At 38.8% G+C, this 27822-nt stretch overlaps 1 protein-coding gene across 5 annotated transcripts; it reads left to right on the top strand.

Annotated features, from left to right (window-relative positions):
• Positions 1-1470: 1470 nt before the first annotated feature.
• Positions 1471-25778, top strand: LOC105180820 (uncharacterized). 5 transcript variants are annotated; one of them, XM_025297427.1, is made up of 5 exons: positions 8203-8790; positions 8896-9755; positions 12625-12773; positions 12842-12961; positions 13118-25778. In XM_025297427.1, the coding sequence occupies exon 5, from the start codon at positions 13262-13264 to the stop codon at positions 24305-24307; it is 11046 nt and encodes a 3681-aa protein (XP_025153212.1). In that variant the 5' UTR covers positions 8203-8790; positions 8896-9755; positions 12625-12773; positions 12842-12961; positions 13118-13261; the 3' UTR covers positions 24308-25778. The 5 variants fall into 5 exon arrangements, 4 of the variants coding, with proteins under 4 accessions (XP_025153211.1, XP_025153210.1, XP_025153212.1 ...); XM_025297426.1 differs by lacking the exons at positions 8203-8790; positions 8896-9755 and adding an exon at positions 1471-1603 and having other exon boundaries at positions 12842-12965; XM_025297425.1 differs by lacking the exons at positions 8203-8790; positions 8896-9755 and adding an exon at positions 1471-1603.
• The last annotated feature ends 2044 nt before the right edge of the window (positions 25779-27822 follow it).

Consider the following 27822-nt stretch of genomic DNA (forward strand, 5'->3'; position numbering starts at 1 on the left):
AAAAATGAATTTATTTTGACAACCTCAAACGTCGAAAAATTATTTGCGATCCCGGCCAACCCTCAACATCGACGTCAAAGCGGAATATCCACGGAAAGAAGGCAATGCTCTGTATTTGGTGGGATCAGAAGGGTGTACTGTACCATGAGCTGTTGAAAAGTGGTCAAACAGTCACAGGGGATTTCTGCAGAGAATAAATGATCCGTTTGAGCCGAGCATTGCACGAAAAACGACTAGAATATGAAACGAAACAGCATAAAGTGATTTTGGTTCATAACAATTCACGTCACAAAGTCTGTCAAGGAAACATTAAAAGTAGTTCTCTGGGAAGTGTTACCACATGCGGCTTATTTACCAGACTGTGCCCCTTCCGACTACCACTTATTTCGATCGATGGCACACGCACTTGTTGACGAATGCTTCAATTCTTATGAAGACGTCGAAAAATAGGTCTCTGACTGAATAGCTTTCAAAGATGATTCATTATTTCGCCGCGAAATTCGTTTGCTGACCGAAAGATGGAAAAAAGTCATCGCTAACGATGGACAATATTTTGATTGATGTATTTTTTCATTTGTTTCTTTTGTTTCTTAAATAAAGTTATACGTTTTGCAAAAAGCGGACGGAACTTTCCGATTGACCTAATAATATTTCTGTCATATAATTGCAACCTTCTATGAGTGGGAAATTATAACTAACGTGTATATTGCTGGTAACGTACATGTTATATTACGTGTTACATTTCATTACATTACGACAATGTAACTGTTATGTAACTGTGTTTACTAGGTTAGCGGTCACATTAAGCTATTTATTCCGAATAACATCGTCACAAATTACCATTTTCCGCTGTGCAATTATACGCGTTTGCATAAAGAAGATTTGCATATCAGCTTCGCAGAATTCCCTCGCGGCATTCGGTATGACGTACACAATCATTAATAGAAGTTTTAAAAATATGTACAATGTTACTATCGTCGACGAGTTTATTGCATGAAAGCCAATATTCGATAATGAGTTGTGCCGTCCTTGTCTACCTCTTATGTCCGATGTGTAATAGGAAAACTACTTATCTTTATAATTAAAAAGCCAGGCTTCGTATAACATTTTGCAAGAGAGAAGATTGTTTTAGAATTTGTTCAAAAACATATGTGTGTGTATACATACACGATGCAACGATGTCCCTGCGAGGCTAATATCTCGAGAACTATCGTCTGCATATCAATACATATTTGGTTAAAAAGAAATATGAAACACAATAGCTTTCGTAAGAATTTCTCAAGATCGCGATAATGTAATTCAACAGAATTAAACATTTCAGTGTCTTACGATTAGTTTTAATTGAACAAGATCCGCTTGAAATTCGCACGAATGAATGAGGCAAAACTTTGATAGTGGTACGATAAATATACCACTAGATGTCAGGAAATCCTCAAGACTAAACAGTAAACAGCAGAAGCCAGTGTTTGCTCCGATCAGTCGGCCGCAGACTGAGGTGCGGCTAACTTTTGAAATTTGTACTGAATTTTGTTATCTTCAACAACTATAATTAAGCTTAGAAGATGGAACAAAATATTAAGATCAACATTGCACATAATATAAGGTAAGATTCATAAGTTCTGTAGTGTAAATTTGAACAAGATACTAAGTCCTTAAAATTTTAGAAAAGTTTGGTTATAAAGTGCCGATTCATCTTAATGTATATGTATAAAATTTTCTCTTTCATATAAGATATTAGGTTCTTTTAAATTGGATAAATGAATTTATTTTCTACGTGAGAGTTTTATTCGGAACATTTTATTTATGGAATATTAAATCTTTGATATCTTATAAAAATTTTTCTAAATGTCACATCTTTAACATTCGATAATTATTTCATCTTTTATGAAAAAAGACATTTTTGATATTTAAAAGAACTTTTTAATCACAAGTTCGCGACGTTATTGACGTTTCACGTGTAAATTTTCGTATAACAGTATTATAAAAAAATTATTACATATAATACATCGAATATTAATATACGACATTAAACAAATTTGCAGTTAAATAAGTTAGATGCTAGCTTACATACACACACACATATATATATATATATGACATTAATTATGGTATTAAGTGTAAGTCGACATCAACATCAATTAATATCATTAATATCATGAAAGCATGTGTTAGTGCTTAACATTTTAAATGCAGGAAAGACCCCGCCAGATTCTTATGGAAATCTGTATTCGGTTATTTTTTTTGAAACTCTGTAAAATAGCATTTTATGTGATGCTGATGAAAAATTATTATTCCACCAACTCGATTCTGTGATTAGTTTTAGCTCTAGAGAAAGTCAAAGGTCACGAGTAACACGCTACCTGTTCTTCTCTGCTAACTCTGCTTTTCTGCTAACCTGCGAGATTATTTGCGTTGGATTCCCAGATCAGTGCTGGGAGATCTAGAAAATTTCCGGGCGTGCATTGAGCAAACGCTGTGAGAGCCTCAGTACCGTATTAATTTATAGGTATTTTATCGCCCGTAAGATGCTATGGATTCAAAATTGCAATCGCATAAATCAGATAATCTAAATCTTGGTTATTAAGTTGGTCCAACTGTAATTTTCAATCTATAGTCTAATACGGGCGTAAGATCCCTCGTTTGAAAGAAAATATGAAGGAATTGTAGGGAGAATAGAAAGGTCTGTGAAAGAAACAGAATACTGTTCATAATTAATAATAAACATATAATTTTATTTTTTAATAACTACAGAAAAATAAAATATGAATACCAACATTTGTTGTAATAGCAAGGAAAACTGCAGAAAAACCTTACTAATATTCTTACAATAAAATTGTACAAACAAATAAACGTTAAAAAGAATACTTATGTTAATGTTGAACACAATACTTAATACTATCATTAATGATATGTAAATGTGTTTAATATCACACACTTTTACTGTTATTGAACGTACCTGATGCCATGTCAACCAATCTTTAAAAATGTTCATACCTACCACGCTGTTCTAAATTTTTGTGCTCCAATCCAATTTTTGTGCTTTGTGTTTCCTCTTCTCGATGCCACTGGTTGAAGGTTGGTCATCCATTTTCACAGCACTTAATATTTTATTTAACAAAAAATGAACACTATGATTGCATTATGATATCACTGATTGCACTATCATTATTCTTACACACTACATATAAACACTAAATAACACTTACATTACATTTATTAATGATATTAAGAAATTATAATGTTGATGTGACATAACATAAATATAACATATTTACTGGGTAACCTAAGGGCAAGAGCACAGGCTTTTGCATAACACATAATACATAACGCATAAGAGAATAAACCAATTAGTTTTCTTCATTTCCCTCCTCAGGACAGAAATGAAGAACTCTGATTAGTTGATCCTCTTATGCGTTGTGTATTATGCGTTACGCAGAAGTCTGTGCTCTAGCCCTAACCCTAAACCACGCACTCGCGGAAGAAACGCGGGAAAACAACTACGGAAGGCATAGATATTTTGCGCGGGCCCCTCTATGGATCCTCTGTCATGCGTTTTAAACTGTCAGTGGTTTTTGATATATATATAGCTCTACGTCACTTCAGGCATGCGTTGTAGCGTGGAAAATTCTTTGGATCTCCCAGCACTGTTTCAGATTGCTTCACGTACGAAAAAAAGAGAGGGTAATTGACCGTGTATATACGTGTACGCGCGCATCTGTATGTGTGCGTATGCGTGCGTACATGCATGCGTGCTTGTGTACGTATATGCGAGTGTGCCTACGTGTGTGTACATGTGTCTTTAGGCGTGCATGTGTTAATGTAGTATCATTTCTCGCTCTTGGCATTACCCAGGATCAACGACGGGAACGTAGCGAGTATCTGATCACGTGTGTATGTGCGTGCGTGTATGTGTGTGTGCGTGTGTGTGTGCTTGTGCGTGCGTGTATGCGTGCGTGTGACGGAAACTTTCCTGGTGGGAGTCGGCAATGATGTACCCAATCATATTTATACAAATACATGAATGTACTTTTGTATGAATACAAGGGGTTTATGTCATGCTCATTTCATATTCAGTAAATATTTTGTTCATTTTCGATACGCATCATTTCATTTGGATTTTTTTTCTAAACCTGTTCTTGTTCTAACTTGTTATGTCTTGCTCTAACCAGCATCTTGTGTTACCTGAGTCAAAGTTGTCCATGGCTATCTGATATTATTTTGATGCCACGCATAGCCTAAGTATCATAGTACGCTGGCAACGTGTGCACAAGTTCCAAGAGCTCTAGCCTCTGATTTACATGTGCAATAATATCCAGATATAGGTTCATAATTATCTTCATTCTCCTTGTCGTAGTCGTTCCTATCAACATCATAAGCTATAAATATCTGATAACATGTTGCGTTCTTAAACTTTGAAAATATCCGTATCCTTAAAAGGCCATCTTCATTAATGCGCTCATCTACTTCAACTATTTCTGTTGCATCATATTGCAATTTATCCTGTACGTAAGATAAAGCTAGATTTATCTGATAAATATTTATAGTTACATTTCGTATTCCAAAGTGTCCCAAAATATTCCAAAGTGAGGTAAGAAAAAGCAAGTTATTATTCTGCAGTTCTCTCTATTATGCACGTCTTCTATATAATTGTTCTGCCTCCACACGTGCCTGCAGGACATTAACTTCTCTTGACGTTTGTAACATTTCTCGCGCTATTTGCACTATTACATTTTGTATAATGTAGGGTAGGGTATAATGTACATTTTGTATAATGTATAGGATCACGATAACGATTTAGAATTGCTCCCGTAATCCGATAAAAATCACCAAAGTTATATTAGCAGAGAAACGTGTTATCCGTGACATTTAATCTTCTCTAGAACTGAAAGTAGTCATAGGATCGAGTTGATGAAATGATAACTTTTCATCAGCGTCACATAAAGTACAGTGGCGTGCAAAGGTTTCGAGCCATAGTGTCTTTTTAAGATACATGACAATATATTGATTTGCTCTAAAAGTTAATTATATAAAATAGTTGACATAACATTCTTATAAATAATAGTACAGTTACAAAATTTTGAAATTATATAGTTTCTAATTATTTAGTCATATAATATTTACATGTGTTCGAAAGTATTGAGCCATACTCTTGTTGTGACTTTATGAGCCCGGTTTGTTTACGTTTCTTAGGAAACTCCTTCGTAAATATTTACTTTAACTAAGATTCAGTCTATTGTCTACCGCAATGCCGAAGCATACAAGCCTTCAGTTACGCAAAACCGTGATTAATCTTTCTCAACAAGGAAAGGTTTCTCGCGAAATTGCTAATTGCTTATTAATTGATAAAAGTACTGGAAATAGGATTATTGCTAAATATAAGTTGACGAACTCTCTAGTTGATAAACCACGAAACGGCAGATCTCGCAAAACTACAAAGTGCGTCGATAAAATGATTAAAAGAAAGTCGATAGCAGATGTTAGAAAAACTGTCATGGATATTTCTCGAGAACTACGAGAAGAAAATCTTGCTGATATTAGTCGAAGTACAATATCTCGATGTCTAAAGGAAGTAGGACTTTTAAGACGTGCTGGTGTAAAAAAAACCATTAATTAGTGCAAAAAATAAGAAAACTCGATTTTGCAAAGAAATTTGAACATTGGACTGAAGTTGATTGGCGAAAAGTATTTTCCTCTGACGAGTCAAAGTTTCAGTTATTCAGGAGTGACAGTAGAAAGTATATACGACGTCCAACAGGCACAAAATATAACTCAAGATACCAAATTCCTACCGTAAAACATGGTGGAGGTAACGTGATGGTTTGGGGATCATTTCCTTATAATGGAGTTGGTCCATTGGTTGAGATCACGGGTACTATGGACGCTATAATATATCGAGATATATTGACACAGCATATGCTGTCATATGCAACTCGAAACATGCCACGTAGTTGAATTTTCCAACAAAATAACGATCCCAAACATTCATCAAAACTAATAAAAGAATTTTTCATCGTGAAAAAAATGCGAGTTCTTGACTGGCCCTCGCAATCGCCGGACTTGAATCCTATTGAGCATTTGTGGCAAGAACTCAAAATACATACAAGAAATAAGAACACTCCAATAAAGCTGAATTGTGGCAAGATTTGCAAATTCAATGGCAAAATTTACCTCAAGATCGCATTTCTAATTTAATAGCATCAATGCCTCGCCGTTGTGCTGCAGTGATTGTTTCTAAAGGCATGGCAACAAAGTATTAAGTTTAAAAAAACGTTGATAACATTTTTTGTTATTATTTTTCAATAATATATTTTTCTTATGAATAAGAAAACTTTTTGGCGCAATACTTTTGCACTGTTTGTAATAAGACATTGTGTAAAAATAAAGTATTTAGAATTATTAAGAGTTTGTAAAGTTTATATAATTGTAGGACAAATAAATACATTTTGTTTATATATATGTGTAAAGTTTTTAGCGCTCATTATGAAATGAATATATAATAATAATTGGCTCAAAAGTTTTGCACGCCACTGTACTATTTTACGGAGTTTTAGAAAAATTAACCGCGTACCGATTTCCATAAGAATCTGGCGGGGTCTTTTATATTGAGCGACGAAGTTTTCGACGTAATTTTACGATTTATTAAATATTATTTCCGCACACTTTATTTCTAAGAATAAGAAAGAGAGAGAGCAAGAGCGAGAGCAAGAGCGAGAGCGAGAACGAGAGCGAGAGTGAGAGCGAGAGCGAGAGCGAGAGCGAGAGCGAGAGCGAGAGCGAGAGCGAGAGCGAGAGCGAGAGCGAGAGCGAGAGCGAGAGCGAGAGCGAGAGCGAGAGCGAGAGCGAGAGCGAGAGCGAGAGCGAGAGCGAGAGCGAGAGCGAAAGCGAGAGAGAGAGAGAGAGAGAGAGAGAGAGAGAGAGAGAGAGAGAGAGAGAGGCAGAAGGCTGAGAAAGAGAATTTCTAAAGATAATAAGGTGAGAATACTATTATGCGTTACGGTGCGATGTGACGCCTGTCAGTTGATTGCTGGTCAGCTGGGACAATCTGATCAGCTGTGCTATCGAAAAATCAATACTAGTGCTTATTGATTCGTTGTCCAGTGAGATCGTTTTTCAATTTTAAGGACCACTATTGATAGCACAGCTGATCAGATCGTCCCTATTGACCAGCAATCAAATGACATGCGTCGTCACATACCATAGCGCAGTGCGTAACACAATCGTTTATTATAAAAAAGATACAAGAAAGCGTCAAGGACATGCGCAACACGTATTGTGTTATTTTTAGACATCTCAAACTAAAATTTTTTCAAGATACGTGTGTACCAAATTCAAATTATTATTTCGTCAAAATATATATGTAAGTTATTTGTATATCAAACTCTAATTATTTTTTTTCGAGATATACAGGGTGATTTAGACTGGATTAGACCCAACTAGGTCACCAACATGGAACTTTTTCATAAACGCGACACTTTAGAGAAAAATGTTTCAAACAAAAGTTGTAGGTTTTTAAATGGCATCAGATAGTGGTATTAGTATAACTTTGAATAGCATTTTCAATAAGGTCACGTGAAAGTCACCTTCAATTTTTTTAATGGAATCCCTTATTTTTCATTGCATATTCTTGTAGCTTATCTCGAGAGCTTTGAGAATACTATGATAAAGTATTTTTCCATTAGGTATTTTTTGAGTTATGAGGCCGAAAGTTAAAATACTATCGGTATTAGCATTATCCAAAACATGGAGGTTGTACGGATTTATATCTCTATTATGTGTGTGTGTGCGTGCATGTATATGTCACAGCAGAGATAAAGACCCCACGGTTCATCACTTTCGTAATATTTATCGACTCCAAACCCTCTTTGCTGTGTGTGTATGTGTATGTGTGTGTGTATGTGTGTGTGTGTAGCTGATATGATTAGGCTTTATGTCCGAAATGTTCACCATTTGCTTCAATGCAAATAAGTACTCTTATCTCAAAATTATTTGTTACACGAAGAATTTCATCAGCATGTAAAGAACGAATAGCGTCGCGCATTCTATGAATCATATCCTCTCTTGTCGTAGAGCATTCGTAGTATACTAGTACTTTTAGTCATCCCCACAAATACTAAACGGAAGAAAATAAATTTCGTCGGAAATGTTTGATTATGCCCTCTGGTCTCGTCCGGATGGATTAACTATGTAGTTTTGCTTTCTTACCTACATCGTCAACAGAGTTCAAATAAAAAAAGGCGCCCCCGCGCCCTGTCGCCTCCTGCCTGCCCCGTGGCGCTGCACGCGCTCTGTCGCACCCTGCGCCGCCACGCGCGCTGCAACTTCATTGTGTTTTCTGTTCTTACAGAGTCAAGTGAGTTTAAGTTTCCGTGCTTATTTTATACTTTTCCAATTTTCTCGACATGACGAAGCATCGGAAAGACCGATCCCCACGTTCTTCACGAAAGAGCCAACGCAAGCAGGGGGATCGGTCCTCTAGCAGGCGATCAGGTTCTCGATCACGCTCAAGATCGCGAATAAACCTCTCTCGCCGGTCGCCGCACCGACTTGAGAGAGAGTATTCAGTGACACGTTCACCATCTTGTGACCGAATCCTACAAGCACTAAGCGAGTTTATGGACTATTGGAAGCATCGGAAGTCCCCGGCACCCAGCGAGGTGTCGGAGGACGGGGAGAGACCAGCGAGTCTACCTCCGCCACTAGATCACACGTTGTCCTCGGAGAAGTCCGGCGAGGCTTCTGCCGAGATATACGTAGAGCAGAGGGCCTTCAGGGGCCAGGATGGCGATCCAGGTATGTCCCCGTATTGGCTTATCGCCACGAATAGCGATACAAAAGGGGACATAAACATCTGCTCTCTTTCCACCGCATTTCCAGTACACTCTCCTTTGTTTTTAGGACAGGTCTCATCTCCACCTAATAATGTTTCCTTCTCTACCCACCTGTTGCAGCTACTTGGTCGCAAATTATTTTAGACACGACCAGGTCAGAGGTCCGCACAGGTCTTAAAGAAGAATTGCATAACACCCTCCTTACTAAATACGAGCTGAAAGAGGACCTGAGATCCCTCGGCCCTCCTCGTGTAAATAAGGAGATCCTTCCTAACCTGAGTGAAACGGTTACTGTACGCGACAGGCATCATATAAAGTTGCAGACTCAGGTGGGAGCTTCCCTCAACGCCTTTGGTGCTGGAATTTCAGAGCTCTCAAAGCTTGAGTATCTCCAGTCTTCACCGGAAGCTAGAGCTGCTATAACCAAGATCGCTGAGGGAATACGTTTACTGGCGGACCACCAGTTTCGTTTATCCCAGATGAGACGGGCTTTCATCGTGCCATCTTTGAACTTTTTAGGTAAAACCGTCTCCGACTCAGCTCCTATCGGCGATTGCCTTTTTGGGAGCAACTTTGCCGAAGAGGTGAATACGGCTCAATCCGTTGAGAGAGTGAGAGTGGCTCGGAAAATGGCGCAAAACCTCCTCCACCACTAGAGCCGTCAACTCGACGACCGCTCAATCAAATTCAGCAACCAAAATCGCAGCCCCCTCCTCCTCGGAAGGAGCGCGGGCAGGGAAACGCGAAAACCCCTCTACGCAAGATTCCTACGGCTCATCACTCGAGGAGGGGTTTTCTTCAAGCGAGCCGATTCAGGAGATCATCCTCCCGATCGAGACATCGACCCAACCAGTAGCTCCAGCAAAGTCAGCAGGCCGCCTAGTCTACTTTGCGGATCGTTGGCGAACAATTACGTCCGACTCCCAGGTACTTGCAGCAATAAAAGGTTACAGGATTCCCTTTACGAATCTACCTCCTGCCCGTCCTTCTTTGAAGGAGTCATCACTGACGCGGCAAGAGACGGAATGTTGCACGGAGGAAATCAAACGTCTATGTCAAAAAAGAGCAGTAGTGTCCGTCAAACCGTCTGCAGACCAATTTCTGTCTTCCTTCTTCCTCGTCAGGAAACCTTCCGGAGGGGCGCGATTTATTTTAAATCTCCGTGACTTAAATTCTCACGTCTCCCCTCCGCATTTCAAGATGGAGGATTGGCGAACGGTAATTCGTCTCATGACCTTAAACTGCAAGATGGCATCAATTGATCTCGAGGATGCATATTTGTCAGTTCCGGTGCACCCTTCGCATAGAAAGTTTCTCCGGTTTCAATGGCAGGGCATCTGTTATGAATTTACATCGCTGCCCTTTGGCCCGTCAACTGCACCTTATATTTTTACAAAAATTATTAGTCCCGTGGTCAGAGTACTACGAGAAAGGGGTTTGCACTCGTTTGTATATCTAGACGATTTTCTATTATTAGGTGATTCCACCGAAGAGTGCCAGAGAAACGTCGAGTTTTCTCTAGCTTTCCTCACCTCTCTCGGTTTTCGGGTGAACTATAAGAAGTCCCAGATTAAACCCTCATCTCGATGCCGAGATATTTAGGTTTCATTTTTGATTCAGCTCAACAATCAATCGCTATTCCGTCTGACAGACGAGAAAGCCTCCTGAGGCTGACACACAATATATCTCAGCGAACTCACTGCTCGATCAAGGAATTTGCGAGCATGATCGGATCGCTGGTATCGGTTTGTCCGGCAGTTTCGTATGGTTTGTTATATACTAAAAGATTTGAACGCGAAAAATATTTAGCTCTAGGTACCCACTCCGGAAAATATAAAGCACAAATGATATTGCCCGCATATTTAAAAGAGGATTTTGATTGGTGGCTTCGTATCTTCTCCGACGTTCACCAATTTAATGTTATTCGTTCTACCCCCTACGAATGCGAGATTTTCTCGGATACATCTTTAACGGGCTGAGGAGCCTCTTGTGGAATGCAACGCACGCATGGCTGGTGGTCCATTGAGGATAGAGCGCTTCATATTAATGCACTTGAGTTAAAGGCCGCGTTCCATGCGTTAAAATGTTTTGCCTTACATCTTCATGACTGCCGGATCCTACTTCGTATTGACAACACCACAGCTATTTCCTATATCAATAGATTTGGCTCAGTTCAGTACCCTCTCTTATCTGACTTAGCTCGAGATATGTGGAAATGGTGTGAGAAACGCCATATTCTTCTGTTTGCTTCTTATATTGTCTCTATCGACAATGTTATTGCCGATGCTGAGTCGCGAATTTCGGATACGGACACTGAGTGGTCTTTGTCAAAGCAAGCGTTCCGAGCAGTTGAAAGCGGTTTTGGTCCTTTTGACATCGATTTATTTGCGTCTAGTATTAACGCCAAGTTAGACCTTTACGTCTCCTGGTTCCCAGACCCAGGCTCATGGGCAATTGATGCCTTTACTCTATCGTGGCAAAGCCTATATTTTTACGCATTTCCTCCATTCATTATTATTCCTCGGATTCTACGCAAAATAATAGACGACGAGGCTACAGGGGTTCTAATTGTCCCTTGGTGGCCCTCACAATCATGGTTTCCGATGTTCACTCGTCTACTGCAACTCGATCCTCTCATTCTACCTCCTACTGATTCTCTATTATCTTCTCCTTTTAGGAATAGACATCCGGAGTGGCGAACCTTTTCCCTGGCGGCAGGCAGGTTATCAGGGAGGTCTATGGTTATGTAGACGTTGATGGATGAGATGGTTATATAGTAGGGTTATGCGACGAAACCATGTAATTTGGAAGACCTGAAGAATCGAATAATGCAGGAAGCATCTCTGATCATTTTAGAACAAATAAGCCATGTGATCAATAGTTTTTATGAACGTTTAGCTTATTGCCACAGTAGAAGGAAGATATTTTGAACATTTGATTAATTGAAAAAGTAAAAAACAATAGCTTGAAAAATGTTACCTACACACACACATACACACACACACACACACACACACACATACCCCCCCCCCCACACACACATACATTACGGAGAGTGTTTGGAGTCTTAAAATACTGCGTGAGTGACGAACTGTAGGGTCCTGATCTCTGTAGTGACACACACATACACATACACACGCGAGGTGTAAATCCGACCGTGCAACCTTCGCGCGGTACACTTTGGGTAATGTTAATGCCAGCGGAACTGTAAATTTCAAGCGTCATAACTCGGAAATAACTTAATAAAAAATACTTCATTATAGTGTTTTGGAAAGCTCTCGAGATAAGCTATAAAAATTTCTAATAGGAAATAGGTGGTTCTATTCACAAAAACAAAGTTGACCTTCATATCACCTTAGCAACGCCATCTATGGTCAAACTGATATAACTACTAAATAGATCTTTTTAAGCCCTATAACTTTTGTATGAAACATTTTTTCGTATCTTTCATATTTTTCGAAATAGTTTAGCGTTCCTGGACTTTTTAAGGACCCTGTATAACAATAATTATGATATCATAAATATACATCGACATAAAATGTGTTATGGTTAATATCATGGAAGCATACGTCAATACTTAACATTTAAAATGCAGGAAATTTGTATTGAGCGGCGAGATCTTCGATGTGATCTTTCGATTTATCGAATATAATTCTTCACACATTTTATTCCTAAGAATAAATTTAATTGATTGAAATCGCTTACATGGGACTAGAGAAATGGCATTTGATATCATTTTCACACTATCAAATGTAAACGTGCTAACATACTGAACCGTATATATGACAATTTTTAGACGCTTCCGATCGCTACTCGCAGATTCATGGCGCACATGACGTCTCACGCAAAGAAGTTAATCGCTTATCAGATGCCGGCGAACGCCAGCTGCGGTCTGCTCTTTGCTTGTAGTAATATCTTTCGTCGAATACAAACGATAGCGAAAGTGTTAGTAGTATCCGTTATGCCAAATATGTGTATGGTATGCGTCATGCTAAATATGTGTTGTTTCGTAGGAATAGATAAGGTGTTGCGGCAGGAAGTATGAGAACTCCAACCTCGCACAATTCCAACAGATGCGTTAGCAATTGTTATCTCATGTGAAATGTCACGCCTATATAAGTGATAAAGAAGCAGTAGGTAATCGTTCATTCTATTCAACCTGCATTTTCAAATTTATCCTGTAAAAATTTTCCTATAAAAATTTAATAAATATGATACTCTATCATTCATAATGTACACGAAAATATGTTAATGAATGTCACAGCACGTTTCATTTTTCTTTTTTCTAGGTACTGCCAAGTACAATAATTAGCAATTTAGGGACATAAGATATCCAAATATTACGCTTTATCAGATTTCTTACTAAAGATAATTTTTAGAAGACTTACATATCAAAATACTATATATATAGCAAGATTGCAAAAGAAGTCACAATGGAAGTAACAGATATCCCAAATCTAATAAGAACACATTTGTGGAACCATAGATATCGCTTGGAGGAAATAGAGAATATCATTGAAAAAGAACATAACGTTCAGCTGAATACTGTCGATCGTGCTTACATAGAAGATAAATATCTCAAGTGTTGCTTGGAGTACTGGATAGAGGAGATCGATAGTTTTTTAAAAGAACATTCAACTAATGGTCACTTGATAGAGAAACTTGATAAAGAACTCATTGCTTTGAATAACATCAAACATTTTGTTAAAACACCGCCTCCATTTAATGACCTGAATTATTACAAACTTTTAATGGAGCACAAAGATCTTATTGAACAACACAAAGAAGAAACCTTAATGAAATGTTTTAAAGAGAAATGCCTGGAGCTTTCAATGGCACACGGTAATATCCTAATCGAGCAGGTTGACTTTCTCAAGACATTGCTTGAATTTTTAGCTATGTTCGAAAAGTGCGACGAATATCCGGACATGATGAAGTTACAACACTTGTATAAACCTGACATATCAAGCGATAAATTTTTTCAAATAATTATGGACCTCAATGTCGCTGATTATGATGTAAAGCTTAAGCAATTGCAATACGCGACGCGGTCATTAATGGGGCAAAAACATATTGCTCTGATGGATAAATATCAAGAAATTATCGGAGCATATTTTAAACCGGTAACATTAGAAAAGCTAACAACTGATAATCGAGTTGTCATTGAAATAAAAGGTGGAAATTTTTATCTAAGTGATATCATTAATGATGTAAATTCCCTTTTGTTACATGACTCTTACATAGAAGAAGTTCGTTTCATGTGCTCTGGCATCATGTATATCAATAAAAATCTAGAGAACAGCATGTGGCATGGGAAAAATATCGTGGTATATGCTAAAGCAATTGTAATTCGTGACAAGTGTAAGTGGGATATTTCTGGAAAGTCCGTAGATGCTACAATAATTATGAAAGCGAAAACCGATGACAACGGCGTGGGTGTAGACGGAGAGCATGGAAAAGATGGAGAAAACGGCGGAAACGTCTTCATTCATGCAGATAACATGTTACATCCGCAGATGCTGGAGATTTGGTGCAACGGTGGAAATGGTAGCGACGGTCAAAGAGGCGGAGACGGTAAGGACGGGAGAGACGGCACAGGAATTTCTTATGTAGATTTCATTACTAAATTTCCAAGTAGTGGGAAACTTATTAGTAAATTCTCAATTAGAAACATGAGAACCATAGTACGTAACATTCATTCCTTAGGACAAATAAGACTATCGTGGCTAAATGGTAAAAATCGTTCAATAGAAGATTTAATAAAATGTAAAAAAAGATGCAATATATATCTAGAGGCTGTAACTGAAGATGGTCAAGAAATTTACTTTTCTTCTTCGTTCGATGGCCAAACTTTCGTATTATATAAAGGCTCTGCAGGACGTCCTGGAGGACGTGGAGGTGCGGCTGGTTTAGGTGGGCAAGGAGGATATCCCGGCAAAGTGATCAGTGACCACAATGGTATTGTCATAGTTTCCAATTCGGGCAAGAATGGTGAGAATGGCAAAGAAGGTAAATGCGGCATCCACGGGAAAGATGGCTGGGACATGTCTTTTATCGATTGCGCATTCTGGATGAAAGGAAAATATTATGGTATTAATGAGAACAGCAAACTCGAGTTGAGTTATTATGACAGCAATGCTTCGGATCGGATATATGTTCCTTATCGTGCCACGAATTCTAAAAATAAATACGTACAAATATTAGAGACCAACATCCCGCAACCTGCAAACATGACGTTCACAGAGAAAGATACTTCAACGCGCTCGGAGCACCAAACTCAAGCCGAGAGTAAGAGAAATATTTTGCAGAATCATATCTTTATGCAGCATTCTCAACATATGATCGGGACAAATACTGGTTTGTATCAAGATTTCCAGAAATACAGGTATGCTGAGGAACATGCTTCCGAGATAACGATGGAGAACAGAGAGCAGCAGATAAAAGAAATGTCGAAGGTAACAGTTACGCGTACAAAACCATTTGCACAAGAAAATGCAGGAGTACTCAACACAATTTCTCCTATCTGCATCACTGAGCCTCAACAAATATGTGACAAGTCTCTGATAAATTTGTTAAAAGATTTACAACAAGGTTTATTAAATGACTGGTGTGAATTAAACAACAAGCAATATGGTTATTTTGATTTTTATCATTTGTTTAAACTTTATGAACAGTTGAAAGAAGAACACGCACAAAAAGGGAAAGCAGACACGAATGACAGTGCATCTGATATTCAAATGCAATTGCACTTAAAAAATATTGAACAACTTCTAATTGAAAAGTATCGTTTAGCTGTTCTACAACAAATCGCACAAATAGCTGAACATAAGTGCATTGCTAATAATAAATTTGAATTAACACCAAAGAATGCTATAAAATATTTTCAAAAGATCGAAAGTCATCAGCATGTTAACCTAAATCTGCATAAAGAGTTGGGCAATTTGCAGCAGTACTTCTTCGAAGATAACGAGATGCAACGCAAGACGATCTCAAAATTTTGCGCTGTAGAAAACGTGAATAAGTATCACGACCTCTTCAAGTTTTCCATTGCGTCTTTTGTAATGGACGAAGGCAAAGAAGAGGAGGCGCACCCAAATGTGAAGAAATATTACGAAGAATACAGCAAGTTCGTCGGCGTGCAAGAGATAAAACTTAAGAAGTTTTACAAAGAATCGAAGCTCGATGCAGGCTCTTGTTACAACGTGATATGTCAGCTCTTTCGAAGTTTAAATAATACGAATGTGGAAAATAGATTGAAGGAGGATGCGAAGAAGAACAAGCAATTAAAAAAGCTTTACCAACGATTTAGCAAGATGTTCAATGAACGTTTTATCTGGGAGGATTGTATGAAAGATCCGAAAATACTCAAGGAATACGTGCGACATATACAATTACATGGTCCGTTGTCACCGAGTTATCGAGAACTGTTAGCGTATATATTCAACATTAATATTTGCATGTACATCACGGATCGAAACAATCAAATCTGTTTGTTGGACGTACACAATCCGCAATCTACACATGTTATATACCTCTTGTATACAAATAAGAACTACACTCTATTGAATGTCAATCAGGATTTTCTCCGACTGGACATGGAGCGTAACGGCAGAGCTAATTTGTACATGAAAATCATAGCAGAAGTAGAGTCGATAGAACATAAAGCAAACCTCGATGAGTATATAAAGGAAGAATTATTTCTCCTTGGAAGCAAAGAAGACAACAGTGAGATCTCCACTACCGAAATAAAAATCGACGAGAAGGTGGATATGTATGATATAATACAATATTTTTCCTCCTCGGAAAAGAAACAGAAGCTACGATTTATGCTGGACAAGATATCATCCAAATATATTGGACAACGTGAGATCATTCACGCTATAGCTAAGGTTTTCTCATGCAACGGTAGACACATTACTTACAACGAACTCTGTTGCCTGGTGAACGCAGTATTGAATTTCGTCATTGAAGATTGTTCTGGCCTAAATGTGTTTAGCTGGATAATCATGGCATATCCGCAGCAACAATGGTTAAACGAAATTATACTGTTAAAGCTCGAAAATCACTTTCAAACGTTGTTGAATGAGATGCACGAATGGAGGCGGTACTTGAGAAATATTCACGAGAAGGAAACTCTGTTACTATTAAGTTTCAAACTGGAACAAAACAAATCGAACAAGGCCTTCTCGACGGAATGTATAGGAAATATTTTGTATTTGCTGAGTAATATTTCAGAACGTGTGCCTGGACTACATGCGCTGGAATTATCCGATTGGCCGTATGCGATCAAGGAAAAATACTGGACGACTAAACTGTCCAAGTTAACTAAATGGGAAGACGAAGATTTGCAGAGGGCCTCTTACTACCTGTTATCTTTGGAGAACAGCGCTGGCACTTCCCTCGTGGACGCATTTATGGATATTCTTATAAAAAAATGGGTCACGTTGCTGTCGAATGAGAGTTCTAGTGTAACAAGAGAGGCGTCGTCCAATTTTCAAAAGGATACCAGTTCGATAAGTACTCAAAATTTTCTCCAAATTCTGTCGAGTTTTTACAACGGAGAGTGGAATTTGTCTCAGGATGTTCTCATTACACTCAACGACTGCCAGATCAACCAATGGATAATCCTAATGAAAGAGATATTCTCTTCTAACGAAGATCGCACCGTGAACAAATTGATTGATTTGATCAGAGGCTACGGCAACACTTCCGAACGTGTTCTGAACGATCTGAATGGAATCAGAGATATCATTCAAGCTATGAAGCAAATAAAGGCGACGAGCGAGGAAGCGATCAAAAAGGAGATCGCAAGACACAAATCCAATATAGAGATTTCCAAGAAAGAGAGTGATAAACTGCAGTATGTACACAATTACATGGCTGATTTGCTCAGTCTGATAGAGAACGCCATATATATAAAGAAGAATTTCAGACTTCGCGACACGCAAAAACTTGCCATATTGGCATTATTCACGAATGAATGTAGCACATTGGTACAGGTATCCACGGGGGAGGGTAAATCGTTGATTGTCGTGGCATTGTCAATCTTAAAGGTGCTTTGCGGTCAAAAAGTCGACATCATCACCAGCTCATCGGTATTGGCGAAACGGGACAGTAAGATCAACAGCGATATTTATGACCTGTTCTCCGTCAGCGTGTCGCACAATTGCGACGATGACGTCGAAAATCGAAAAGAGGTGTACTCTTGGAAAGATATTATTTACGGAGAGCTGTCCGGCTTCCAGCGCGACTATCTGCTGGATCAATTCTATGGTACGAATATTCTAGGCCGCCGTAGCTTCGAGAACGTCATTATAGACGAAATGGATAGTATGCTGCTCGACAAGGGTAACAATATGCTGTACTTATCACATGACTTACCGTGTTTGGACAAGCTCGAGTCCGTTTACGTGTACATCTGGCAGTTGATTAATAGCCCTTTCAGAAGCCAGGAGGAGTTTCAGCGTATCGTTGACAATAAAGCGATCAGGCACAAGGTTTTGTGTAGCATGTACGGCTCGTTGTCGAAGGAAGACATTAAGAAGATTGACGGACATATAAACAGCCAACAAGTAAATACAATATGGGAACGTTTGATCAAACATAATATAATCAATATTGATGGTTATTTACAAAAAGACATCGTGAACGCAAAAGACATCATGGAAATATTGTCACCCGACTTCGAGCGCTACGAACGATATTTGATCTATCTGTTCGAGCAGATTTCTAAGCGCAAGAGACACGTCGTTGTTCCTAATTACTTGAAACCGTTTGTAGATCTACACTTGGACGCCTGGATCAAAAGTGCTAAGAAGGCGTTATTAATGCAGGAACGGCAAGACTACATATTGAATGTTGACAGGAAATGCAGCAGGCCGGATCTTAAAACCAACATCACTATCATCGACCGTGACACGGGTACAGAACAGACGAACTCTCAATGGGATGAAGCGTTGCATCAGTTCTTGCAATTGAAGCATGGCTGCAGGCTGTCGACACAGAGTCTGAAGGCCGTGTTCGTATCGAACGTGAGTTATCTGAAGTTTTACAGTAAGCTTTATGGCTTGACCGGCACGTTGGGGTCACAACGAGAGCGAGATTTACTGCGACATATCTACCAGGTGGACTTCGTTACGGTGCCAACCACAAAGATGAAGAAGTTCGAAGAGTACAATCCGATTATCTGTTCCAGTCTAGAAGAATGGCGTCAGCAGATATGCTCGGAGGCCGATACTTATACGAAAGCAGGCCGATCAGTGCTTATAATTTGCGAGACAGTACAAGACGTAGAGTCTCTGTACAGAGTGCTAGGCGCCAAGAACATGACGAACTTGCACACGTATACGCGCGACTGTGAATCCTTCGGCGTGGCCACTAAGCATCTGTGTGAAAGTCAAATCATCATTGCGACCAATTTGGCCGGTCGTGGTACTGATATCAAGATCACCGAGCAGTTAGACAAGGCGGGCGGTCTGCATGTTTGTCTCACGTATCTACCGAATAACAATCGAGTGGAGCAACAGGCCTTCGGCCGTGCAGCTCGGTATGGTAACAATGGTTCCGGTAGATTGATTATTCTGGGCTTGCGGCATACGCAAAGTATTTTGCGGACGTCGCACCTGAAAAAAGAGCGGGATTTTGAGGAGATCCGTCGTATCTCCGACATCAAGCTACATTATGAGACGCAGATATGTGTAGAGGAGAATGCTTTTCATCAATTCAAAGAGGTGTACCAGCAGCTGGAGAAAAATTTGAAGGACGGTGTATGTGATGAAGTGAAGGAAGTACTGTTGCGCAGCTGCTTGAACGAGTGGGTTTTCTGGTTGGATAAGAACAGCAAATATATAAACGGCACATTGGGCGAGCAGGACACGAATAAATATAAAGCATCCCTCAGCAAACTGATCGATCGCTTGCGGGCATTGAAGTCGAAAGAGAGCAAAGACTGGGTGAAATGGATTCGCGAACCTTCCCAAATCATCAAGCTCGCCAAGTACTTTGCACGAAACAAGGAGCAGAACATGGCGATCGAGCTGTTCGATCACGTTATCAAAGAAGAGCCCAATTTCTCGGAAAGCGCACATTACTACAAGGCTTTTTCGTTGATCAAAAAGATTGACAAAAGGAATCGGGGCGCTTTAAAAGAACTCAAAAAAGAATTGCGAGAGGCGACAAAACTCTTCCAGAAGCATCGCGATTACGCGGTATATGTCAAACATACTATCGATATGTTAAAGCAGCGAAATTTCGAAATTAGGGAGATCAACACGTTCGAAGAGCAACACGAGAACATCAGCACCATATATGAGATTTTCTTGCAATCTATTGATGATGTGTTCGGTCATAACGTGACGTCACAGAATCTCGAGAAGTACGTTATCAAGGAGGAGTTAGCCCAGACCTTGTACCTCGATTTGATTAAAAACGACATTTTGAGGAGGCCAAGAGTATCGAAGAATATTGAGGAAAGCATCGTGAAAGAGATTTGCGAGCGTCACGAAATAATTCCAAAGGAGTTGAGCGATTTCCTTATGAAGAAATGCGGCTGTTCTATAGAGCCAGAAGAATTCGAGAAGGATATGAAGAAGTCGGTGAGAATGCCCAGCAAGGAAAACTTCTGGAAGTTACTAATGAAAGAGAAGATCTTGAAGGATGAAGTGAAATACGTGAAAATTAGTATTTGGAAGCTACAGAACATTGATCCATCTTTTTTTAAATTGCTAGACAATATGATCGAGCAGAAGAAACTGGAGAAGTCGATTTTAAAATGCAATAAAGAACAACTGCTTCTCTCCCGCGGCTTCTTCTCTCAATGGGATAACCAGGACGAGGACAAAGATATCACGTTGGAGAAGAGGCTGTTCAAGAAACTTATTAGTGACGAGAAATATAAAATATTGAAACGCAGGAAGGTATTCGAGTACAGCAAAAAGGCGACTTACGATGCGGGGCAAGTGGTGAATGTGATATTTCCGTACTTCGACTCGATCACCGTGGAGGATTTGACCGAACGAGATATCTCGGAGGAAGATGCGAAACGAATTCTAACCGATCTGGTCAAGCAAAAGGTCTTATCGGCCGGAGATAAGGGCCTTTACCGACTGGTCGTACCTTATGATCAGATCTGGGACCTTCAACTACCTTCCTGCCCCATCTACGAAAACTTTGTGAAACTGCTGTTGTACACCTGTTTCAGTTACAGAATAGCGTTGCAGAAATTGATAAAAGCTTTTCAGAACGAAGTGGTATTCGGAGACCTGTGTTTAATGTCTAACCCGCATCAATCGGTAATCGATTCGTTGATGAAACAAAAAATCATCAAACATGCCAAGCTATCCAGCAATAATTATAGTCTGGAGAGCAAATTGCGGAACATGTACGAGCGCATGATACGTGGGAAGGATGCTTTCATGCAAATACTCTATAAAAACAATCTCGTATCGCGGACAAAGAAAGATGAAGAATTATTTAATTACATCATTCGGAAAAAATGGATCGACGTGATGGAGTCGATAGAGGAAAACATAATTAAAAGTTTCAAAGGCCAAGATCCTATAGGAAATACGAGCAAATCGCTGAAGACAGAAATGCCCACAGGAGTGTGGCACCCCAAGACATCGTCAATCTTAATATGCACTTATTATAGTTTAACAGAAGGGGAGCGAGAGAAAATCTTAGTGTTCGTCGATGGTGGCACTCTGAGATGTACATGCAAATCGGCGAATTACGAGGGACCGACAGAAACTATTAAGATCATTATAGACGCTCACAATTATTTCGGAAAGAAGGCCACGATAAAGAATATCGTCAAAACCTTAGAAGCTTTGAAAAATACATTCAAGACCTTGGATGTGCCAGACTGCAGGATGATGTCGCTGTTAAAGCACATCGAAATAAGTGGATCTTTCGGTAGTAACGATTACCCAAACGAGGAGCTACAGATCTTCGCGATGAACGGTCTGGATGATCTTTTGATACTTCAGGAGCAACGGTGGAGTTGGAACATGATATTTAAGGCCGCTGCAGTCGTCGTGTTCGGCATAATGCAAATCATACTTGCTATCGTGATACATATCTTTTCGGCCGGCACTATGACGTGTATGATCGGCGCCTTGGTATCCGAGGGTGTGAATGATATCTTCTTCGCAATCTCAGCTTTTAGGAGCGGCTATTTCAGCTGGAAAAGCTATATGCATCATAAGATAATAAGTCTGGCGATTACTGGTTTGAAGTTCAGCTTTCGAGCGATGCTCCCGTCGGCAAACGAAACCTTGTCCTACGCAAACAGCATAGTCGAATCCAACATCTCGTCAGCCGATATAGAGATGACTACGACGTTGGATAAGCAGGTATCCAACGAAGTGACGCGCCAAGGGACTCGTTTGCTAAAGAACGAATTCACGAAGCGCGTCGCGATGAGTACCGTGGAAGGCGTCGCGTTTAGTCCAAAAGACGCGAGTGTCGATTGGATCGTAAGTAAGTATGTACAGAACCTGTGCCGGGATATCGGTTCCTTCATGATGAAGGAAATCGACAAAGCCGTGGAAGAGCACATCATATCAAGTACTTTGAAAACGGCGTATCGAACGTTAGGTCAACAGAATGCGGAAGCGATGATAGAAGACATCACCTATGATGATTTCGCAAGCAGTTCGACCTTTGAATTGTTACCTATATGCATCAAGCTGAGATACGCTGTAATGAATGTCGTCGAGAAATTCCAGTCCGTTTATTCAGCATTTATTGTCTCATTTAACGCAAAGGCGCTCCTGAAACTAATGGAGGAAATTGATCCGGCGCGCACGATCTTGCAAAAGACGACTGTTTTCTACGATTTGAGGAAAATCACAAACAATATGCTGGACGAGTTGAACGAGCGTGTGCAAACGAAGATTAGCGAGTTGCGTGAGATGAACACGTGTATCCGACAAGACCAACAGAACTCAGCAGACGATTATGACAGAGACATGGACGAATTCCAGAACTATATCAAAACAAAGTGGAACATGTCATTATGTGCGCGAGCCGGCCAGGTGATCAACAAAGAGATCATCAATCCCGTCATGCATACTGTCGCGAAGATGGTACTAAGCTATGCTGGCAGCCAGATGTATGGCAGCGGTTATAAGGAGCGTATATATTTCGATGAATTCCAGCAATACAAGCAGGAATACGAGAAGGAGAAGACAGGAAGAGGAAAAGGAGGAGACGAGGAGATGCAGGAACTCAAAGACATGCCCAAAGAGGAGAGCAAACAGGTCGAGAAGCAATATCACAGCAATCTGCGAAACTTGCTGATGAAGACCCACAATCCCAAGCTGTTCGCGGATATTGTGCGCGAGAACGTGCCAATAAATACGACCTGCGTCGCCGCATGTCTCCCGGTTATCCAGCACATGCTGGAGCATCACGGGTTCAATGTCGAAGGACTGACCCTTGTTGTGGATGAGGCATCCGGCCTGTCGGAGAGAATCTCGACCATGTCGGACGGTGAACAGGACATAGTAATTAGGATGTTCTTGAAGGACGGCCACTTACAGGTTAGTCGGGATGACAATGCGAACAGTGACGCGAGTCACGGCTCCAAGAATTGCCTATATGAGACGCTCTGCCAGTACATACCTGACCTAGATAGCATGTCAGCGGAGACGTTCAGGAAAAAGTTAGCGAAGCGGATTGAAAACAGCCCCGGTATACGATATCGCTTGTTGTACGGAAGGCATCAGTACAGAATAGGAGTTGGACTGATCGGTGGTAAGAAAACCAGAAGCCGAAGCAGCACAAGAGAGAGATCCATGGCGAAAGACAAAGAAGACATGAAAGATTGGACACAGAATAATAAGTACGACGTGGACCTCACTGTAAATAAAATATTGAGCAACAAGGAGTTACAGGAACAACGTACGAAAGCTCTGAATGCAGCATTTCAAAAATGCTGCGACTTTGTTGGAAAATACAAGGATGAGAATAGGAGACCTATTAATCTTAGACTAGAGTATTTCAAACCCATTCTATATGACATAATATATGTTGATGCCCCGTACGCGGGTGAGATAGGTTTCTTCCCGGTTCAAATGGAAGCCAAGTTGCAAGTGCTCGTACCCGGGACGGAGAAACAAATGGAAACAATCAAGTTGGAAATTAATATCAACAATCCTTGTATTAGCGTAGTAAAGCATGGACCGAAGGTTCCTTATGTCGGTTATAGTGTAACTGGATGTGGCGATTTACCATTGAAAGTACGTGGACATATATTGATAAATAGAAAGGGCAACGACTTTCTTCCGCATCGAAACAGTAGTAATATTAATGTGGGAAGTCTACATGCTGGAAAAGCGATCCCCGATGATCAGCAAGTTTCCATTTTGAAGATGTTCGCGGAACCGTCAGACTATGGGAAGCTTCTCGCGCGATACGATAGTCAAAATTCCGATCATTTTAACATGAGAGGCAAAAACTTCGGCACATTTTATTAAGCGCCTTGATTTACTTATTCATAGAAAAAGGAACTGCCTGAATTGGAAATTATTTAAATGAAGCTAAAAGATATCATGTTGAAGTATTTGCCAGGCGGAGCAGAAAATCATGATGACGTAAAAATGACGGCAAAGTAACGAAAAGTGAAAAAAACTCATTTTTTCATCATGATTCGATCCTTTTTTCGTTATTGTAATGTTATTATAATTTTCCGTTCTACTTAGGTTATTATTTCTTATCGACATTCCTGACTTTGATATGTATTAACCCATTAAGGGCCATTGCTACTATAGCCATGATATCGTAATACTTGATGTTGGTAAAGTATCGTAACCAAAAACAAAAATTCCTATATTTTTTCTTTTTTCATTTACATTGCTTTAAACCCTTTTTTATAAACAAATTGTGTAAAAAATCGTGATTTTGCAAAATAAATAATGGCAATTGATTCTACTAAAAAAAGAATAAACTTCTGTTCTTGAATATTTTTTCATCCGATCCTTATTTTCTTTATTGCCTTATTGCAAAATGGTCATAAACAAATTACAGCGGCTTCGGGCCATGCGTCTGTGAATAATGATAATACATAACTTGATATCAGGAAAGTGTCGTAACCAAAAACAAAAATAATCGTATTTTTTCTTTTTCAATTTACAATGCTTTAAACCCTTTTTTATAAACAAATTATATACAAAATCGAGACTTTGCAAATTCGGGATACTTTCTTTTGCGAGTCCCCTCGCCTCTCGCAAATCAGGATGATCGATTCAACAATCAGCGCTAGAGTGTTGCTTTGCATATGTCTTGCATAATGTTACTTTACATTGCACACAAATTTTGTCGTATGTTTTTGTGCATTTTTGTTCTTTATTGTCTGTAAATTGATGTTTTTGCCTTTTCCCTATTTTTATCGTATGTAGCTCAGTTGATAGATTAAATTGCTGCATGATTCGTTTTGGCAAAGTTCGAACTTTGTTAACGTTTTTAAGATAGTATTCACAGACTTCTATTGCTACATCTTTCGTTCCTTTTTTATCTTCCGTATGCATGTAATTATACAAAACTGTTGCGTTTGTTAAAGAAGCTTGTATTATTCTCATGAATAGACACCATGTCCATTTTTTGGATTGAATATATGATAGCAAAACATTAGCATGTTGATCGTGTTGATCTACACCACTCATATGCTGATTGTATTTAGAAAATGCATGAGGAAATTGTATTTCTTGTTCACCACAATCTTGTATCGATTCATCGTTACTTTAGGATATATACCGTAGTTGGTTGACAAAATCGAAACAGGCTTAGAATCCATTATTGTGATATAATTGACCTTGAAATTCGTATCGTAAAAAGTAACACATATTCCTCTGGAAGCATATTTAGGCATGTTGACGATAACTTTTACACGATTTTGTCTAACTCACGTTGTCAAGAACAGAAGTTTATTCTTTTTTTTAGTAGAATTGATTGCCATTATTTATTTTGCAAAATCTCGATTTTGTATACTAATTGTTTATAAAAAAGGGTTTAAAGTAATGTAAATGAAAAAAAAAATATGGGTATTTTTGTTTTTGATTACGACATTTTTCCAACATCAAGTATTACGATATCATGGCTGTGGTAGCCAGGCCTTTAATGGGTTTTTTATAATATCTTGATATATTTTTGATCATATTTAGATATGTGATGCAATATTGAGATTTATTTTAATTTTCTCTTGAAGATTACCAATAATCTTAATCGATACATACGTAGATAATAGTTTTGATACATATAATATTACCTTTGTTACTCTTACATTTATGTCAGATATGAAGATTGACTATATATATATCGTATTTTATATTAAATTTATATGAATGTATCTTCTTATATGTATATGCGCTATTTTAAAATGTAATATATGTGTAAGATATTCAATTGATAAGTATTATTTTTTAGCTAATTCATATACACCTTTTATCATGCAAACATTTGTAAGATTTTATGTGTTGAGAGCTGTAAAGACCAGTGTGCCGCAATATTAGAATAGGGAATAAGGAGTATTTCAATCGACATATAAAGTAGAAGAGTCGGTGTCGACAGACACGATGTGCGAAAGCACTATCGACATTGTTCGTCGTTTAATCCAGTAGCCAGATAATAAATTTATTTACGCAGAGTATTAAGAATATACAGGGCCTTCAAAAAGTCCGGGAATGCTAAAATATTTCGAAAAATATGAAAGATATAAAAAAATATTTCATACAAAAATTATAGGGCTTAAAAAGATCTATTTACTAGTCATATCAGTTTGACTATATGGCGTCACTAAGGTCATATGAAGGTCAATTTTGTTTTTTTTAATAGAACCTCCTATTTTTTATTAGAAATTCTTGTAACTTATCTAGAGAGCTTTCCAAAACATTATAATAAAGTAATTTTTTATTAAATTCTTTCCGAGTTATGACGCTTGAAAGTTACAATACTGCCGGCATTAGCATTACCCAAAGTGTACTGCGCGGACGTGCGATCAGAGGTGCTTCTCCGTCTACATATTCTAAAAACGAGTTGCGCTCGCTCGTATCTCGCCCTTTGTTTCTTTTGTTTCTCTCTCCGATTATAATATCACATTTTTCTCTGAAAAATGTTGACCGAAAAAGAAAGAATATTGCTACTTATTTATCAAGGATTTGATGACCATATTAGATCATATCAAGAAGTAGCCGATCTATTTAATGTTACACATCCTGATCTCGATCCTATTTCTAAATCCACCGTTTGCAGAACAGTGATTCGTTTTTTCTGAAACGGGAACAGTTAAGGACCGATTTTGCAGCGGAAGGCCAAAATTCGCAACTAATGATGATAAGACTTTGAATGTTCTCCAATCATTTCAGGAAAATTCTCATTTGTCCGTATCAAAAACAGCACAAGCTCATGATATCAGTGAAGGCAGCGTTTCTAACATTTTAAAAAAGCATCAATATTATCCGTATAAAATTGTTATCGCTCAAGGATTTATGGAAGATGATTTTGATAGAAGAATTCAGTTTTGTGAAGAACTTATGCATCGGTATGATGATAATGGAATGCTAATTTTTTGAATGTTATTTTTTCTAATGAAGCCACATTTCAAATAAATGGTGCTGTTAATCGCCACAATTGTAGATATTGGAATGACGAAAGTCCACATTGGATGAGTGATTTTCGCACACAATATCCACAAAAATTGAATGTTTGGACAGGGATCTATAGTCGGGGTATTATAAACCCATTTTTTATAGATGGTGATTTAAATGCTAAAAAAATATAAAAATTTATTGCGAGATCATATTCCTGAAATTGAAAATTTATTTGACGCAAACATGCAGAACGTTTAGTTCCATCAAGATGGAGCAGGACCTCATTTTGCGGTACGAGTTCGGGAATTTTTAAACCGTTTCTTAATCGATGGATAGGTAGAAGAGATGCCATTGAGTGGCCTGCTAGATCACATGATCTATCTCCTCTTGATTTCTTTTTTTGGGGA

This window comes from Harpegnathos saltator, unplaced genomic scaffold, assembly GCF_003227715.2.
Source record: "Harpegnathos saltator strain DR-91 unplaced genomic scaffold, Hsal_v8.6 scaffold176, whole genome shotgun sequence".
In the NCBI taxonomy this organism is placed as follows: Eukaryota; Metazoa; Arthropoda; class Insecta; order Hymenoptera; family Formicidae; genus Harpegnathos; species Harpegnathos saltator.